At 30.8% G+C, this 18,337-nt stretch overlaps 1 protein-coding gene across 1 annotated transcript in view; it reads left to right on the top strand.

Annotated features, from left to right (window-relative positions):
* Positions 1 to 14,094, top strand: part of LOC107447716 (uncharacterized) — a 28,346-nt gene extending 14,252 nt beyond the window's left edge. Inside the window, exons 2-4 of the mRNA XM_016062712.4 lie at positions 9,943 to 10,245; positions 11,138 to 11,486; positions 13,298 to 14,094. Coding sequence (XP_015918198.3) covers positions 9,943 to 10,245; positions 11,138 to 11,486; positions 13,298 to 13,462 — 817 coding nt within the window. The 3' untranslated portion in view covers positions 13,463 to 14,094. The remainder of the gene's footprint in view (positions 1 to 9,942; positions 10,246 to 11,137; positions 11,487 to 13,297) is intronic.
* The last annotated feature ends 4,243 nt before the right edge of the window (positions 14,095 to 18,337 follow it).

Here is an 18,337-nt window from a genome sequence, read left to right as displayed (position 1 = left end):
TTTTTGAAATCTTCTAAATTAACATTAATGTATTTTAACAGATAACAAGTACTGAAGTTCTCCTGTAATTTAACATTTAGCAGAAACAACACTAAATTCCAAACTGATCTGCGTATTTCTAATACGCAATGCAATTAGAAATTTTCCCCTTTATGTTGAAGCCACAATAAATTCCAAGCTGGTGAATTTTGCGTACATTTCTAACAGATAGAGATTAGAAGTTTTCATTTTATTTTGAAATAAAAATATATTCTAAAATGATATAATTTGTCAATTTTTAATAAATAATGAGAACAAAAGTTTGAATTTAATTTAAAATAATATTAAATTTCAAACTGTTTTGCGTATTTTTAATAGTTAAAGAGATTAAAAGTTTGCCTTTTTCGTTGAAATAACAATAAATTCGAAACTGACAAAATTTGTGAATTTCTAACAAAAAAAGATAACAAAAATTTGCTTTTAATTTAACATAATGCTGAAAAAACACTGAATTCCAAACTGTTTTGCGTATTTCTAATACATAATGAAGCTCGATTTTTTGCCTTTTATGTTGAAATAACGATAAATTCTAAACTGATATGTTTTGTGAATTTCTAACAAAAAATGATAACAAAAATTTGCTTATAATTTAACATAATGTTGAAACAGCATTAAATTCTGAAGTATTTTTCGTATTTCTAATACGTAACGAAATTAAAAATTTACCTCTTTTTTTTGTTGAAATAACAATAAATTCCAAACTGATAAAATTTTTGAAATTCTAGCAAAAAATAAAAACAGAAGTTTGCTTTTAATTTCACATAATGTTGAAACAAGATTAAATTCCAAACTGTTATGCGTATTTCAAATAGATAACGAGATTTGAAGTTTGCCTTTTATGTTGATACAACTATAAAATCCAAACTGATGCATTTTTATCCCCAACTCAATATTCATCACTGCATTTTATTTGCATAAGTACGGAACCATATGTGACAAGATAGAGTATCGCCTATTCATACACTTCCAAAATAGATAAAATTAAATGCCTGTTTACTGTTTGTGTACTTCATCAAGGGATAAGGAAGATCATTTCACCTGTCATAGCGAAGCGTGCGTGTCCATTAAGGGATGAATTCAAGGTTAAATCTATCGCTCTAACGAATATCTAGGATAAATTCACTAGGAGATGAGACAAATGAATATTGCGAAGAAGTCGACTAAGTTAAACTAAATCTGTCTTTCTTTTTACCTTGCGGGAGTTATGAGAATTAACTTTACTGTTTTAAGGTTAAATCGGTATAAACCAACTTTCTCGTTTTTCACTTAAGTCTCTTTCCTGTCGCAAATTTGCAAGTTGCGTGAAATATGCGGTTACGGTTAACTAGACAAATCGTTTTCAAATACTTTCTAGCTTTGTTTTGACTCGAACGCATCTTCCTACTTTTGATTTTTGAAAAAAGCTAAGTTCTTTGAACTTTTCTTAGCCTAGAATTTGAATAGAAATTTCATAAGGAAAAAAATACCGTTATTCTAAATTTGTTCTGTGGTAAATTATTTGTTTTGCAAATCAATCTTTTTGGTTCAATAGGTAATGAATATTTTTCATAAAATGGTGGAACAAGAAATCAAGTAAATTGCTGTCCCAAACCCATAACTCAAGCTCAACTAAAATGGGAAACTTTAAATACTTTTTTTTTCCTTTTATGATTGACTGCAAAAAAGCATAAAAATTTTTGCTACAAATGCATAAAAATCATTTTTCTTCATGAATCATTGAATAAATAATTAAACGTAAGGAAGTTTTCTGACCTGAAATTTAACTGACTACCCTGTTAGAAATTTCTCGAAAAAAATGGTAGAAAAACAATTTATTTAAATATATTTAATATGTTATTTTACCAAATTTAAAAGAAACAGTTAAATAACAATATATAAGATGGTATCCAAACTGTTAACTGGGAGAAAAACCGTTTATTTTAATTGCTTTCACCATCGTACTTTTTTCGCACCAGCTAGGCTCATCTCATGAAACCAATTAGTTAATTGCAGCTGGGTACACTCTCTAGCCGAGCTGGCTAATCTGTCAGTCTCATGATCGACAGAACGGAGTTCGAGTCCTAGCGTTGACAACAGAGAACTTCTCACTATTCTTTTCTACACTAAAAGTTTCCAATGTCCTTCACTTACCGATTTGTGATCATAGACTATTAGAATACGATATTCTCAATCACGCATAGGGTGGCAGCATCATAAAGCTGCTTAACACAAAAACGTCTAATATTCCCTTCGCTTACTATATGTGAAACAACTAGATGAACTAATTCAACTACATTCCACGGTTCATTTGGTAAAACACAATTCAACCACTCCAATACCCAACGAAAATCCAATGCCCAGTCAAATTTCCTTTTTTTCGGTTTTGAAACCATGTTAGTCATAAATGGTTAAAAAATCGTATACTGGTGTATTAGTGGTTTTTTAACCATGCTTGTTGTAACGGTTTCAAAACCGTAAAGGTGAAAAAATGTTTTGTACCATCAACGTTGGGGTTAATTGGATAGACAAACTGCTGCCGGTTATTTTACCGAATTTTAGGACGAAAATTCTAACACAGTATTATTTAAAATTTTCTTGCTTAAATATAACACAAGTTGTTAAAATTAGTTTATAAGTTATAAGTTGTTAAACCTTATAATAATAGGAAGAGTTTGTGCGTCCCTCTAAAACTAAAGTGGTCCTAAAATTTCCTAAAAAACTAGCAAGCCTAATAATAGTCCTAAAAAACTAGGTCCTAAAATTTGAGTAGCAGGTTTAAGAGTGGAATTTCAGTCCACCGATTCCAAAAATCAAGTAAAATATTTAATTAATTCGCTCAGAAGATATGTTTGAAAAATAATCTTTTTTCATTGGTTTAGTATACGGCATGTAAGAAGTAAAACCGAAAACTATTCTGCTTAGTCAATTTTTTAAATACAGTCGATGAGCTCTTTATTCTGAACACAGCTCTGAAATGCGAGTTCAAGAAAATGTAAACAGCTCAAAATGCAAGTTTAAGAAAATGGACACAAATCGAAATGTGAAAACATAGCATTTAAATCGGTTTTTCAAATTTTATTAATGAAATTTCTTTTCTTTTTTTAAGAATTAGCCAATGGATCCAAATAAATTTATAATGTGATGTGGTACGTTTGTCTTAATCACTTAGCTCATTTTTTAAATTATTTTTTCGAAAAGATAATAAAAGTAAAAAGTTCTTTTTACAAAGTTCCCGCAGTTCCTATAATTTTATAATAGTGTTATTAAATTAACGTTTTATGAATTTAGACTTTTTATAATCATTTTATGGTTTACTGTTCTGAATGAAGAGATTCCTGAAATGTCGCAACTGTTCCCGCAGTAATATACTAAACCATACAGACCCTAAAGTCCAGGACCTTTCGTTGTAATGATTATGATTAATTTTTAAAAAATTAAGAGAACGCAAGGTTGAAATTCCTAATTTAGATGTTAAGTTTGAGATAAAAATTAAAAATGCGAGTTATTTTATTTATTTACTTTTCTGCATCTATTTTTTTAAATATGCATTTTGAACTGTGTCCATTCCTTTAAACACGCATTTCGAACTGTGTCCATTTCCTGAAAGACGCTTTTTAAACTATATCCAGTTTCTTAAATACGCATTTCGAACTGTGTCCATTTCCTGAAAGATGTTTTTTGAACTGTGTCCATTTTCTTAAACACGCATTTCGAACTATGTCCATTTCCTGAAAGACGCTTTTAAAACTGTGTCCATTATCTTAAGCACGCACTTTGAGCTGTGTCCAGAATAAAAAGCTTGCCGAAGAGGTAACATCAGAGATATTTGCTCTGTTTAATTTTTTTTAAAATTGAGTTCATTGAAAGTTTTTTAATAATTATTTTCTATTCGTTATATCAGGTGTGCTCAAGGAACAAAAAGAGAGCTACGTCACCGACATGCTACATCTAAAGTTAAATGTAACCACGTGGTTGGTTTGTTAACAATTGAGGTTTTTAGAAGTGATTTTATGAGACTAAATAATTTATAATCAACGGTCATTGAAGCAAATTAAGTTATGTGCTGAAGAAAAGAATTCATTTGCTTGGTTTTGATAAATTTTTGATGTCAATAGTTAACTTATTTTTGACGAGTTGTACTTTTAAAAATTTTGCTTTGTAACGGAAAGTCACCGAAAAGGGCAACAAATTGTAATAAAACTTAGAATTATTTTAACTTTATTAATTGTCTTAACTTATTTTTCTTTAACTTTAAGTTACGAAATCAACCACATAAACGTGCTTTCTCTGGATAAAATGCAGTTTTTTTAATGGATTCGGGTTTCTAACCCCCAATATATAGGAGGGAGTCGCAATCTGGTAAACAAGGTCTCAATAGTTTGGTCAGGAGAGTCACCTAAAGTTAGGATCCCTTAATGTTAATTTTACTCTTTGTGTATTTCGCTATATCTCGAGAACTTCTAAAGCGAATTGAAAAAATTTTGCAAACAATTATAAAATTCATTTATCCAATGATAATTCCATGCAAAAAATAATTTTTCATAAATATTTACCATTTTTTAATATTTTATTTAATATTAGTCGAAAAATTTTTAATTGCAAGGTACATACATTTTCACATCGCTTTAATGAACCTAATTTTACAGGGCAAAATACAAAATTTGAGTGAAATCGAATTTTAAAAAAGTTGTATTTTAAAATTTTGCTTTCTCAGGAACTATTTGACCAATTTCATTCAAATTTTGCATTTTGTCAGGTAAAATTATATTCTTTGAAATGACGTAAAAAAGTGTAGACCTTACAATTCAAACTTTTTTACTAATATAAAATAAAATAATAAATATTTATTAAAAGTTATTTTTTGCATAGAATTATCTTTGGATAAATGAATTTTATAATTGTGTGTAAAAAGTTTTCAATTCGCTTTTAAATTTCTCGAGATAATTCTTAAACGCAAAAGGTAAAATTAACATTAAGGGGGTCCAAACTTTGAAGCTCCCTCTTGACCAAACTATTGGGACCATATTTTCCAGATTGCGGCTACCTCTATTATTTACGGGTCAGAAATCCAAATCAGTCGGGTAAAAATATGTTTATTCAGAGACAGTGCCGTTTTTTGTTTGATTTCGTAACTTAAGCACTAATTAATTGGCATATTTGAGGTCACCCCCTCGAACCTTCAAGATTGAGTCCTAAAACGTGAAAATCCGATCATTAGATCAAACGTTATTTAGGGTAGTCCGTTTATTTTTTTTCTTCACTATACATTAGAATAATTGATTTCATATTCACAATTTTTTTTATTATTCACAATTTTTTTTCACTTTGTTCGAGCATTCAATTTTTGTAAAATAATAAACGGAAGAACACTCGCTTGTTTGTGTGTCTCTCTAATAACTTCAGAAACTTTTGCACTAGGACTTGACTTGGTATTTGAACAGCGGGTGCATGTGGTCATTTTGCCCATGATTTTTCGCTCAAAAATTTCAATGATTCATTGATAAATAATGTTTGCAAAATAAATTTTTTCTATTAGGTTTACCATTACGCATTATTAAAAGATAATAGTGTTTTTTCTATTGTTTAAAAAATAACATCAGTGATGTTTTTTATCTTACAGCTCTTTTTAATAAGTGAGTAATGATTGACTGGGCACCATTCAATTATTATTTTTCTTTGATCGAAGATGTTAAGTGAGCAAACTCAACGTCTGGTTGCCTAACTGAATAAATTATTCAAAAATTATCTAATACTAGGCGATTATCTACGTATATAATTCTCTTATGTGGCACCATAAACTCTGGTATTTCGTCGCTTTGAAACTAAACCATAGTAACTCGAAAAATGAGATATTTGGGTCATTTTGTGCAAAAAAAATCACCCTTTTAGAGAAACAACGTGTTATCTTCATAGTTCCATAAAATTAATTTAGAGAGCAGATAAATCGTTATCGCATTGCCGCGATTAGCATTAGCGAAGAAAGTTTGAAATCGCTCTCCTGAAAAACTTGCTTTTTGAGTTACCACGGTTTAGTTTCAAAGCGACGATTTCTCAATCTATTGGCAACACTATAGTAGTTAGATTGAATTAAGTAATGTTTCAAGTAGTGTTAAATAATTAGTTATTCGTTAAATATTTAATTAGATTCATTTTGTATTTTGTAAAACTTAGTTATGAAGTAATTAATTAGATATATTTTCGATCCTTCCTAAAATGGCTGTAGAAATTTTAAACATAAACGGCGGTACAGAGCCACATACTGTCATACCAGTTAGTGGGGACTGAGCTTTCCTTTTTCGATCAATAGCATTTACATGAGCCACGATGGCTCTGGGAATAGAGCGTTCGCCTTCCAATGAGGTGAACTTGGTTTGAATCCCCAGCGATGTCTGGTCGTGTCACTTCGACCAGACATCGCTGGGGATTCAATACACATCCGGCTTGCATTGACCACAGTGATGAGATGAAATATCCTCAGTGGTAGACGGATCATGGATTAGAGTCCCTTTGCCGTCAGACTAACTGTGGGAGGTTCTCTTGGTCTTCTTCTCCATGTTACGCAAATGCGAGTTAGTTCCATCAAAAAGTCTTCCAAGAAGGCGCATTTCTCCCGATACTTGATCCAGGAGTTCCCTTGTCTTCTGGATTAAGTTTAAAATTACAAAGCTGCGGAATTGAATTTTAGTATTCGTAAACCCAAAAAACTGGGTCTGCCGTTCATCGACTGTTATAAAATATATAATAAAATAGCATATATATGTAATACAATACTCAAGTTATGGCTCGAATGCTTGAGATAGGAGTACAGCACGTGATGGAATAAGTTTTTATATCTTATCTCATGAAAGAGATGGAAATAATTTTAATACTTCTGCTGCCTGTATACTGTGCTGAAATGTCCCGAACTCATACTTGCGGTGATTTGTGTGGTTTAGTGACTGCCGGATAGATTTTAAATTTCATTAAAATTCCATACATACTGAACTTTGGTGATATCACGGATATCTCTTGAAAATAGTTAAAATTGAAATTAAAGTACTTTTGTACGGGTAACGGCTAGATGGTAAGAACATGTGGTTAATATGTTGTTTAAAAATTATTAAGGTGTTATTACTGAAAGAGGGGTTTGAAGAGTTAGAATATTTAAATGAATTTGCACTGTGCGTTTGCCTTGGTTATTATTAAAAATTATATTATGTACAAGAAGATTTTGAAAGACGACCAAGCTGACCATCAAAGGCAGCTAGTTTCGTTTACATTACGCTTGTGAAAATGTGTTTCGATAAATCTTAATCGCGTAAACTGTAGCAATGATTTCCAAAAAAAAAATAATAACTGTTATGCTCCATAATACAATTTTATTAAGGATATTGCTTGGGGGCGGGATAGTCTGGTTGGTAGGGCGTTGGGATCGTGTCCGAGGGTTGTGAGCTCAATCCCAGCCGGTCGGAGACTCCCCGTGTAGTAAATGGTGACTGCTGCACGTTAAATCTGTCGACGCACAAAGTTTTCCATGCTCCCATAACAAATTAAACCTCTGGGGGTACTGAATTGGAGATTGATCGGTCTCTGGTTCAGGTCAAAATTATGATCTGTGAATGTATCATTTCATGAATAGGTCCGCCATGTAAACGGGCTGAGACGTGTGTGGGACTGAAGTCATAATCTTTGCTCTAGATGGTGCCACTGAATAACAAGGAACATACCCTCTACCTTAAATTCGCTTAGTTTCACCAAGCTGGCTTGCTGATACTGGCAAGTGATTTAAGAAACAACAACGGATTGCTTGTTTATTGTTAATCTTGAATAACGTGAATTAGTTGAGATCAATGACATGGATTTTAGTATCGAAGGAAACTGAGTATAGTTATCCTTATTTTATTCTTATGAGTTGAAACTATTTTAATAATCATAATAAAAAGAAAGTCAGTGAAAAAAATAATAAAAAATAATTAATCCAAAATATTTTTATTTTTAATTGTTTTGGATTATGTGTTCTAGTTTCGTTCAAGATTGTATAGTGTAATTTAATAGGTGTTTGTAAAATATAAAATTGTAATGTAAAGCCACTGACAAAAAACATGAAATACCAATAAAAAATTTATAAAATTTAAATGCTTTATTGTTTTAGGTTATGCCTTTTACGCAACATTAATAATTATTTTTCCTTTCTTTTACCCGTATGATGTACAGGTAATCCGCTAAAATGAAAATTATTATGGAAAACTTCGCTGAATGTGAAAAGTTTGGAATGAATAAAAACCTTAACATAGTCATTTTCAAACGTTATTTGTAGGTTTAGAAGTATGTTTTTCCTCGTCGTTTGAATTAATAGTTTAAAATACATAAGGCATTTATAAACATGGTGTTCTCTGTTTTTAAATTGTAGCTGTAATTAGAAAAAAAAGGGTATCAATGTATAATCAAGAGGCTATACACTACAAGATGAGAACATTTAAAGCGCCACCTGTAAGTGAACTCGAGAGTTAACGCTTCTATCTCAAAAAAAAAAATGAGATATGGGGGAAAAGTGATTTACATAATTTCAAAGCGGTATCAATTTTTTGAAAATTGAGAAACAAAAAATTCAAATTTAAAAATGAATTAAAAATTTTAAAAAAATTAACTGTTACAAGAATTTATTTTTGAACTTCTTTCTTTTCCTTTCTTTTTGAATTTATTTTGAACTCTCGTACCAAAGTCTATTTATTATTTTAACCCACTGGCGATTCAGCAAACGGCCAAAATCGGGAGCATGTGTACACCCCTACACACTATTTCCCTATCTAATGATATAGAAAAACCGCTTTTGTTATCCAAAGAAAACTATAGGTTAAAATACGGTTTTTTACATGCAGAGCCATCAGTGGGTTAAAATGTTTTAACAAAAAAATTACTTCATTATCTTTGTGTATTCTTGGGTTTGTTGGACAGATTAAAAGTGCCCTTAAACTTCAACTTAAGGAATACGAATGATATGACCAAAATCATATCTTTTGAAATAATATACATAAACGAATGCATTTAATTGAAAGAGGGGTCCGGTAATCCATAACTCTGCATAGTTGGAATTCTAATCCCAGGATTGAATTTTCTTCAGCTAAAATTATTCAACACTGCTCATCATCTACCAAATTTGATTTCTGGGAATCATTCCATGCTTTAAAAAATTCTAACAATTTAGTTCGTGGACTTTCTAGTATCTCACCGTTTCCCGATAGTTGGAAATCTATTCTAAATTAATCTACTGCCCCCTAGGGTTCACGCCAATCCTCCTCACTCCTTTTTCTTTGCTACCTTCTTTTATGATCTTGATCTTCTATCCCTATTAGTGAAGCCACTTGGACGTGTTTGTCTCTTTACATCTCTATTATCACTTGGTGTTTCAACACTGGTGTTATAGAATTTAAACTAATTTAAACTATAGTATGTAGCATGTCAACTTCTGTACTTTCATTCGTGCTATATTCGCGTCACTTTTTGTTTTAGTCTACATATCATAAAGTGATCTTTTTGGATTCAACTAATACAGTATGATGCTTTGAAAATACTTCAATGCATTTGTATACGGTTATTAATTTCTAACCTTTTTTAAAAGTCTACGTTTAGGGTCCATAAATATATGGAAAATTGGGCAAGAATTATAAACTTTTAAATATTACTATTTTTTGCTGATAATATACAAAGTGATATATTCAAATAAAATAATATGCTTTGACAATGATTCAAATATATTGTACAAATCGTGGCAAATTGATAATAATATTTGGGAGAAGGCTGAGAAGATTTTAAATTATTCCATTACAATCTTTGTAAACTTATGCAATAGTGATTAGGTATACTTACTTGACTGCTTAAAAATATTATTTAATTTGCATCGTGTTCTTAATTTGTTACACTGAATGATGAATTTTTATTTCTTAGACGCCGGAGAAGGAACCACAGTTTGCTCATATGGATGCTAGCTGTCATATTGGAAACAACCAGACATGGTGTGCATGGTGGACATCATCGCAATAATGGTGCAATAGAGAAACTTCTGACAGCGGGCCTCATTGCCAAAGCACTTGCCAAAGGCGGAGAAGAAGGAGGAGGAGGTGGTGGCCATCATTTTGTGCCTGTCCATATACCAGTCCATCATCATGGACATCACCATCATGGTCACCATCACGCATCAGCAAGCAATAATCATCATCATCACGTTCATCATAAATATGTTCCAATACCGTAAGTCAATCAAGAGAGGCTAAGTATACTTTTTTTTTCTTATTTTTATGAGTCTCGAAACTCATGATAGTCAATCTCAATTAGCAACAAATACTCTTTCGTATAATAATAATAGCCTTTTCGTACGTTATTCATTAGCATTTATTTTATTTGCATGATTGTTTTCTCATATTTAATAACTAAATAAGTAAATAATATAATAATTACAACAGTTTAATGAACCATTTGGGGCAGGATTTTAATTAAACAAATTTTTAATACTTTTTTCCATTATTTTGTATAAATTTAAGTGAAAATAAGTGAAAATGTTATATTTAGAATTTTATAATTTATGGTTAGGAAATACAGTAGGAAACACTGGTGCCTTTTTCTCCGACAAAATTAAATAATCAAAATGAGGCTCATTTCCAAATAATATTTTTTTAAATTTGCACGTATTTGCAGTTATTTAGATCTAAGAGAAACTGTTATTATTATATACATTCACAGAAACATTGAAGTTTCTTTAATTTACTAAATCCTTTATTGATGTTTTGAATATGAATGAAAAAAATAACTTTTTCTTTCTAACTATTTTTCCTGGATTTTATATTTTAGCACAAACTCAATTTCGATTATCTAACAGATATTTTTAGAAACTCTTAGACTGTTTTTTTATAATTAAAAAATACCAAAATATATTTTTGTTTGTAATTAGAGCACCAGAAAAAAAAATATATAAAAAGAACACCATACCAACGTCCCATCTGCATCAAAGGGTTAACTGTTTTTATTTCATATACCGGTCTTATCTAAGAAAAAGAAAGGGTGTGATTATACTGAAGCGTGCGATTACAATTAATAAAATATTACGTATTTGCTTATTATTTACAAATAAAATTCTGTTTTTTAGGGTAAAACACCACACTAATTTTATCATAGCACATCATAAAGTACCAGTTCACGTACATGTGCCAGTTCCAGTGGTCAAAACCAAGGTGGTACACGTGCCAGTAGAGAAAACCAAAATTGTACCGATCATTGTCAATAAGGATCATGACAGCCATCACCACCACAGCCAACCCAGCTATCCTTACATGGCACATGCTGATACAGTTCTACGCCCAAAGAAGTACAAGCCTTCTTTATCTCAACCTCACATAGCCTTAGCAACAAACTCAAAGAATAAGCAAGTTAGAATTACAAGTCTTGGAAAAGTCAAACAAGTTAAAGACCCTTCCTCGAATGGAACTTCTTTGAAAGTAAGTCATACCTTTTTTATTTCATTACATTTGCCTACATTAAAAAAGCCCAGTTTACAGTTGGTAACTTTTACAGTTGGACCCCAATTTATTAAATTAATCCGGGTTGAAAAAATTATTAGTTTCGTCGAAATTATTCGTAATATGGGAGTCATAAATAAAAAATTTCTACATTTATCTTTTATCTTATGACACATAAATATCTGCAACTAGAAGTTGCAGACATTTTATTCAGTCGCAATAGATATAGCGATTGTTGAATGCACTTTTGCTACGGTAAATTGGTCTTTTTGAAAGCATACTTCAATTATATTTTTTCGAAGTACGATTCCAAAATTGTCTCACCAAAATATTAAGCATCCAAAAAGCTTGTTTTGTATATTTTCTCCTCAATTTTGCATATTTTGTGTAATTTGGTTTGTATATTTTCTTCTCATTTCAGTTAAAAAGTTAAATTTTTTTAAGATTTTGTTAATTAAATTTAAAGGTTAAAAAATTTATGTAGTTTTCCTTAAAATTTCCGAATAACATTGGGTTACTTTCCGCGAAGTGTTTAAAACAACATAAGTTGTGGTATTCTTAGGCCATTGAAAAAACTAGGGAGCTATACACTTCTCACAATGATTTTGCAAATATCCGGAATCGACAATCCGGAAACCAACATCTGGCAACAGCCAATAAACCAATTCGAAGAAAGTGAAATCTGATTAAAAGTTTAAAATTTAACACGGGGAATCGAGCTCCGCTGTTTGGCAAAGACTCATCTCACTTTAGAAATAAATTAGAATTCATTGAAATATCTGAAGAAAAGTCCCTTTAGGAATGTCCAGAGAAAAACCAGTATTTTCCGTTACTCTGTTATTGAATAACTCGGTTATATTCGTTTTGTATAATTCAGCTGGGATTCTTAATTTGCTTTCAGTGTTTTCAATAAGTTTTTGCTGTGTGCCTGTAACTTCTCATTTTCTGGAAGATTCCTGGTTTTTCTGGGAGTTCATTAGCGACTTTTATCCAATCAAATCGGTCTCGTACCACAAAGTCCATTTATAATAGGTCTGGTGATCTGAAGGGCTAACTAGCAAAACTTCTCACACCATTTCCCACCTGACACAGGCACATCATTCCCTTTAAAACTACGTAATTCTGATACATATTTATACCCACTCCTGCACTGCTCAAAATGTAACAAGTGTATTCATTAAAAAAGTGTATACATGCTGACTTCTAACTAATGGTTGACATGCACTCGTTCTGTTTTACTTAATATTTAAAGTTTGAAAATGTAGTTTTTGCCAAACTTTATGCAGCATGTCCGCATTTATGATGGCGATAGTAATTGTGATACGGGCTTTCAACTCAGTCGTGGTCGTTGACCTGGAAGCATATGAACGCGATCTTTTACCAACCCGAACAGAAATATATCACTTAGGTAAGATTTGGAGAACGTGGTGACCAAAACAAGAGTGTAGTAGTAACGGTAGTGACGTGTTATTGAAAACTTTGTTTTTTCCCCCGTTTTATTTTCGAATGACGATTGGATATTCAGCGCCATCTATTGGAGACTATTCAAAACTTGCTAATAATACCTCTGCATTATACATTTTCAATGAATGCATATTTTTAACGCTGCGTAGTACACTGAATTGGGGCATTCATTTTGACGTACCTGCATGTCATCATATTTCACTGCTGTTTCGCTTTAAAATGAATACTTTTCAATAATATTTAAAATTTGAATGAAATATTCAATGAATTAAATAATATTCTGCAAAAGAATAAGGTTCATGCTTTTCTTTTCTTTCTGCTTCTAGTTTCAACATTCATCTGGCTCTCCCGATAAGTGGATTGTAGTGGTTAAAACTAAAAAACGATCATCGATTCGTAGATCTGGAGACATGGCGAAAAGAAGCGACACAACTCTGCCCATGACAACCTCTACGACAACGTCTCTGAAGCCAAAGATTAGGGCAAGATGATTTTTATCCACAAAATTTCGTATGAACATTTATTCCACTATCCGTTGAGCGGAATTGGGGGACATCATCATCATCATCATCATCTTAAATGTTTGTGGTTAATGAACATTCTAAAAACATTCGGTTTCAAGCGAAATATATTATTAGGGTAATGGATGATTCAAGCCAATATTGAATGTTGTGAAATTTATTGATAAAATCTACGAACGTATAGATTATAGAGAAGAGAAGAAAAAAATTTTTACATTTTATTTCAATCAGTATATTGAATATATAAATTGAATAATGAAATTTCCGATGCTTTTCAATAATAGAATAAATCACAGCTGAACTTTTTACCTCTAACCCTCATAGATGAAGTTAAGCCTGATGACTTTCCCTGTTTTTTTTTAAAACACTAGTTTTGTTTTCTTTTTAATTTTTAAACACTGGCAACTGCTGCCAAAGATAAATGCAACCTTAAATTAACAATGGGGTTTAAAATGCCATCAACATAAATTGTACAAAATTAAAAGGGAAAAAATTGCATAACTTATAACTGTTTTACAAGCTAATATCGCAAACTTTTTAATTGAAATAATAAAAAGTTTTAAAATGTAAAGTAACTCATAAAAATAACAATTTTATTATTATTTTTCCACTTTTTTATTTTTTTTTATTATTTTACGAAAATTTTCTTACAAAAACATTTTTAAAACAAATGTTGTTCAAAGATTTATTTTAAAAATTAAACAAGTAAATTATTTATTTGCAGTGACAATGCATAAAATTAACTTTTTCCAGAGAAATTTAAAATTCTGTTTTTTTTCCTCTTTTTCAGAGAAAAAAAAGGCTTATAGGTCCTAAAAATTTATAATTCGAAAGTATTAAACTTATTCTTTCAAATATTGTATGTAAATTACTTTATCTTTTAATTTTTAAAGAGATTTGAAAGCGGTAAATAAATTATTAGTAATTGCTAAAAAAAATCCTCTGCTGCTAGAAAAAAAAATTTTATAACAAATTATCCATCCTCCGTTAAAGGTTGTGTATTTATAACTTAGGTGGTAAAATTGTTCTTCTTATCAGCTTTTAAACAATTGCACTACTTGTACCATTTGGAATGACTTTTTTGTAAGAAAAAGTTTTTTGATCTTCCTCGTGTATCAAACCTTAATTCAGAAAATATGATTTTTTGTTCTTAATATGTTTCTTGTTTCTGATTTGTTTGTATACGTATTTTATATTACATATGTAATTGTTGTATGATAGCTTGTTTTTAATAAATGAACTGAAATCTATTCGTCATGTTTCTGAGGTGAAGAAATTCATAAATATTTTTCAAAAATGGAAAATGAATTCATTTCAATAGTTATTTCTCACTGTTACTTAATTTTTTTTAATTGGAATTTTAGAAATTCCCGAATGTAGAACGAGCTTTGTGCTGAAATGGTTGAAGGAACACTTTGGAAAATTTAGAAGCATCAGTTTTAGAAAATGTAGCAGATTTACGAAGATTTTTTAATTGTTTTAAACAGTTTTATTTGATGACCTGTTAAAGTCTACACTGTTTGAAATTTCTCGAAAAAGATGGTAAAATAACAATTTATTTAATTCTTATTTTACCGTATTCAAACAAAACAGTCAAATAACTATAAATAATATGTTATTCAAACTGTTAGCAGTGGGAAAAACTTATTATTAACTGCTTTCACCTAATACAATTAAACAACCATAATGTCATTGCACCAACTAGGCCCACCTCATAAAGCCTCTGAGTTACGTGCAAATGAATACATATTATAGCAGAGAGGGCTAATCAGTCAATTTCATGAACGGGGATTCAAGTCCTAACTTTGGGACCACAATTTTTCCTCCATTTCCTTCCACACGTGAATAGTTTTCACTGTCATAGACTCCCCCGTTTGAAATTCTGAACTATTAGAATACGATACTCATATTCTCGCATAGATGGATATAAAGATAGTTAATAAAAAAAGTCTAATATTCCCCATCTCTTACGATGGATGAAACAACCAGATAAACTAATTCAACCCCATTCCACAATTCACTCGATAAAACACAACTCTACCTCAACCTAACTGCAATGCTAATTGCCCAGCATACTAGTTGTAAATGGTTTCAAAACCGTGAAGGTAAAAAGAAAAAATTACAGTAAATTTTACGGTTAAGTTGATGGAGAGACTTCTGCCGTTATTTTACCGTAATTTAAAATTAAAATTCTAACATTGTACATACATCTGTTTGGATCAATATATAGCTGAATATAATATTTATTAACTTTCTACAGTGAAAAAAACGTAGTGGAAAATAAATTTCTTGCAGTATTTTCCTTTCATAATTAATTGAAATATATAGATATATTTTAATAAGTAGGATTTTTGAAATTACTATATGTATGAAGAACTTGGCGATAGATCCTAAATGACATTTTTGGGAATTTAAAGACATTAGCTTTAAACAGTACAGCAGGCCTATGAGACACATTTTAAACCTTCTACTTTAATGACCTGTTAATTTGTATACATACAGCTAAACATTTCAATATGTTTTTGAAGTCATAAAAAATTCATATTTTTTATCAAAAATTGGAAATGGATTAATTTGTTTCATTTCACCGTCACTTGAAAGAAATTTTTAACTATACTCGTAAATTCCAGGATTTCTAAAAAAAAAGTATCTGCATGATCCCTCAAGAGCTTAAAAGCTCTTGAGGGATATGGTTAAAAATTCAGATACATTAGTTTTAGAAAACCCAACTGGTTTACAAAACACATTTCAATACTTTAAGCCGTCTTATTTAATGACCTATTAATTTCTATACTTGTAGCTGAACATAACATTCATTTTTTTTTTTTTTTGTGGTGAGAAAATTCATAAAAATTTTTCTAATTTGGGAATGAATTCCTTAAGATAAATAACCTTTTACTGTCACCTGAGAAGAAAAATTTAATATTAAATCTATAGGGTTTCTATAGAAAGACTATCTGGATTGCTGTTGTTGTTTCCAATGTCACTTGCCAGTACCAGCAACTCACAGACCGTTTATAGGGCGGACCCATTCATGCATCCATTCATTAATCCACAGATCGTCATTTTGACGTGAATCAGAAAACGATCTATTTCCAATTCAGCACCCCCAGATAAATGATACTATCAGGGTGAAGAGTTTAATAAAAGAAGGGGATAAGTGATATAATCGAAAATTTTGATGCATCAATTTCAGAAACTACAACAGAATTAAACACATTTTTTAAAAATTTTCATAATTAATGCTCTGTTAAATTCTATACGGCAGAAATTTGAAAATTGCTCTTTTTCAAACGTCATTTTGTACACCATTCCATTAAAACTGTTCAAACCAAATCTTGATTAAATGATGAAGCTATTTAGTTTTTTTTCTTCCTATTATTATTTATTTATTTATTTTTAATGGCGGGCACTTGGGGGTTGTCCCATTGGATTGTAACAAAAAATTGGATTGTATCAAAAAATGGTGATTGAGGTGGTTTTTAAACGTATGCCAAAGTTGTCATGAATGAAGTAAATACCTCTGAGCTTGGTGCACGCTTTCTCAAAAATTGACCTACCTTCAAATATTTGAATATATTCTTTAAAGAGCGTTTGAACACTCGATTTTGAACTAAATAGAAATAAAGTATTCATTTGCACAATTTTTGGAGTTTATCAACAAAAAACCACATGTTAGAATCCCCTTAACATCGGGTTAACCGTGGGAATTTTTCGTGATTTTCCTGTCTATGAAATGTGAAAGCGGGTAAATTCCTTAAAAAGTCATCCACGAAGGCTAATTTTTCAAATACTTGATACAGAAGTTACCTTGTCTTCCGCAGTGTGTTCAAAATTACAAGGCTACCGGGTTTATCATTGATAGCCGTAAATAAAAAAATTATCGCACAAAAATATAAGTTTTGTGATGCAAATGTTTGAAATAAATTGCTTAAGTATCCATTGTATCATTTAAATTTTTGTCACTTTTCAACCATAACGCAAATTATTTCTGACTATCATTTTTAGAAAGATATTACACCTTCTTTACGAAACGACAAGAGTAGATGTAATTTCCTCCTACATTAAAAAGAGAAATTTCTATTTATGTGGTCCTATTATTTCAAAAAATCTTCTCAATGCGAGCATTTCCCTCTGGTAGTCAGGTAAAAAAAAACATAAAAATTCTGTGCATTTTTAGAGATCTACTTAAAAAATATTCGGTTAAGAAAATATATAGATATGGAAGTTCCTTTGTGAGTTTTTTCTTTTGTAAAGACTAGCTTGAAATTTTTTATGAGTGAATTTATGAACATTTTTTATAAGTTTTCATTATTATTATTACTATCATCATTATTAATAAAAATTAGAGAGCTCCGCCCTACCAACCCTTGTGATCGTTCCTCTTTCATCATTTTTCCTTTTTTCTTAAATTTCAATAAAAAAAAATCATATTATTTTTAAAATATGTAATTATTATAATTTTATAAAAGAAACATTTTTAGGGTCGGGATTGCCCAGTTGGTAGAGCGCTGGGCGGGAGTATGAATCCAGCTGACCGAAGACTCCCAGTGTGGTAAATGGCTACTGGTGCACGTTAAATCTGCCAAGTCACAAAGTCCACCATGTTCCAATAGCAAATTATATCTCTGGGGGTGTTGAATTGGAGATTTTATAATCTTATTTTATAATCGATGTTGAACAGCCAACCCAGTTTTGGGTTTACGACAACTAATAACAAGCTTAAACCCGTCCCGCCCCCGTACTGGGGCATCCGGGGGCACTCCGAAAGTTCGAAGTGAGCGTAACAGTTGAATTATTTGAGCAAACATATTCAAAATTTTCAAATTAGAGTTTTAACAAATA

This window comes from Parasteatoda tepidariorum, chromosome 2 (assembly GCF_982258835.1).
Source record: "Parasteatoda tepidariorum strain Cologne lab strain chromosome 2, Ptep-v5.0, whole genome shotgun sequence".
Taxonomy (NCBI): domain Eukaryota; kingdom Metazoa; phylum Arthropoda; class Arachnida; order Araneae; family Theridiidae; genus Parasteatoda; species Parasteatoda tepidariorum.
Note: the sequence above shows the minus strand (reverse complement) of the source record. Positions and strands in the feature narration are given on the sequence as shown.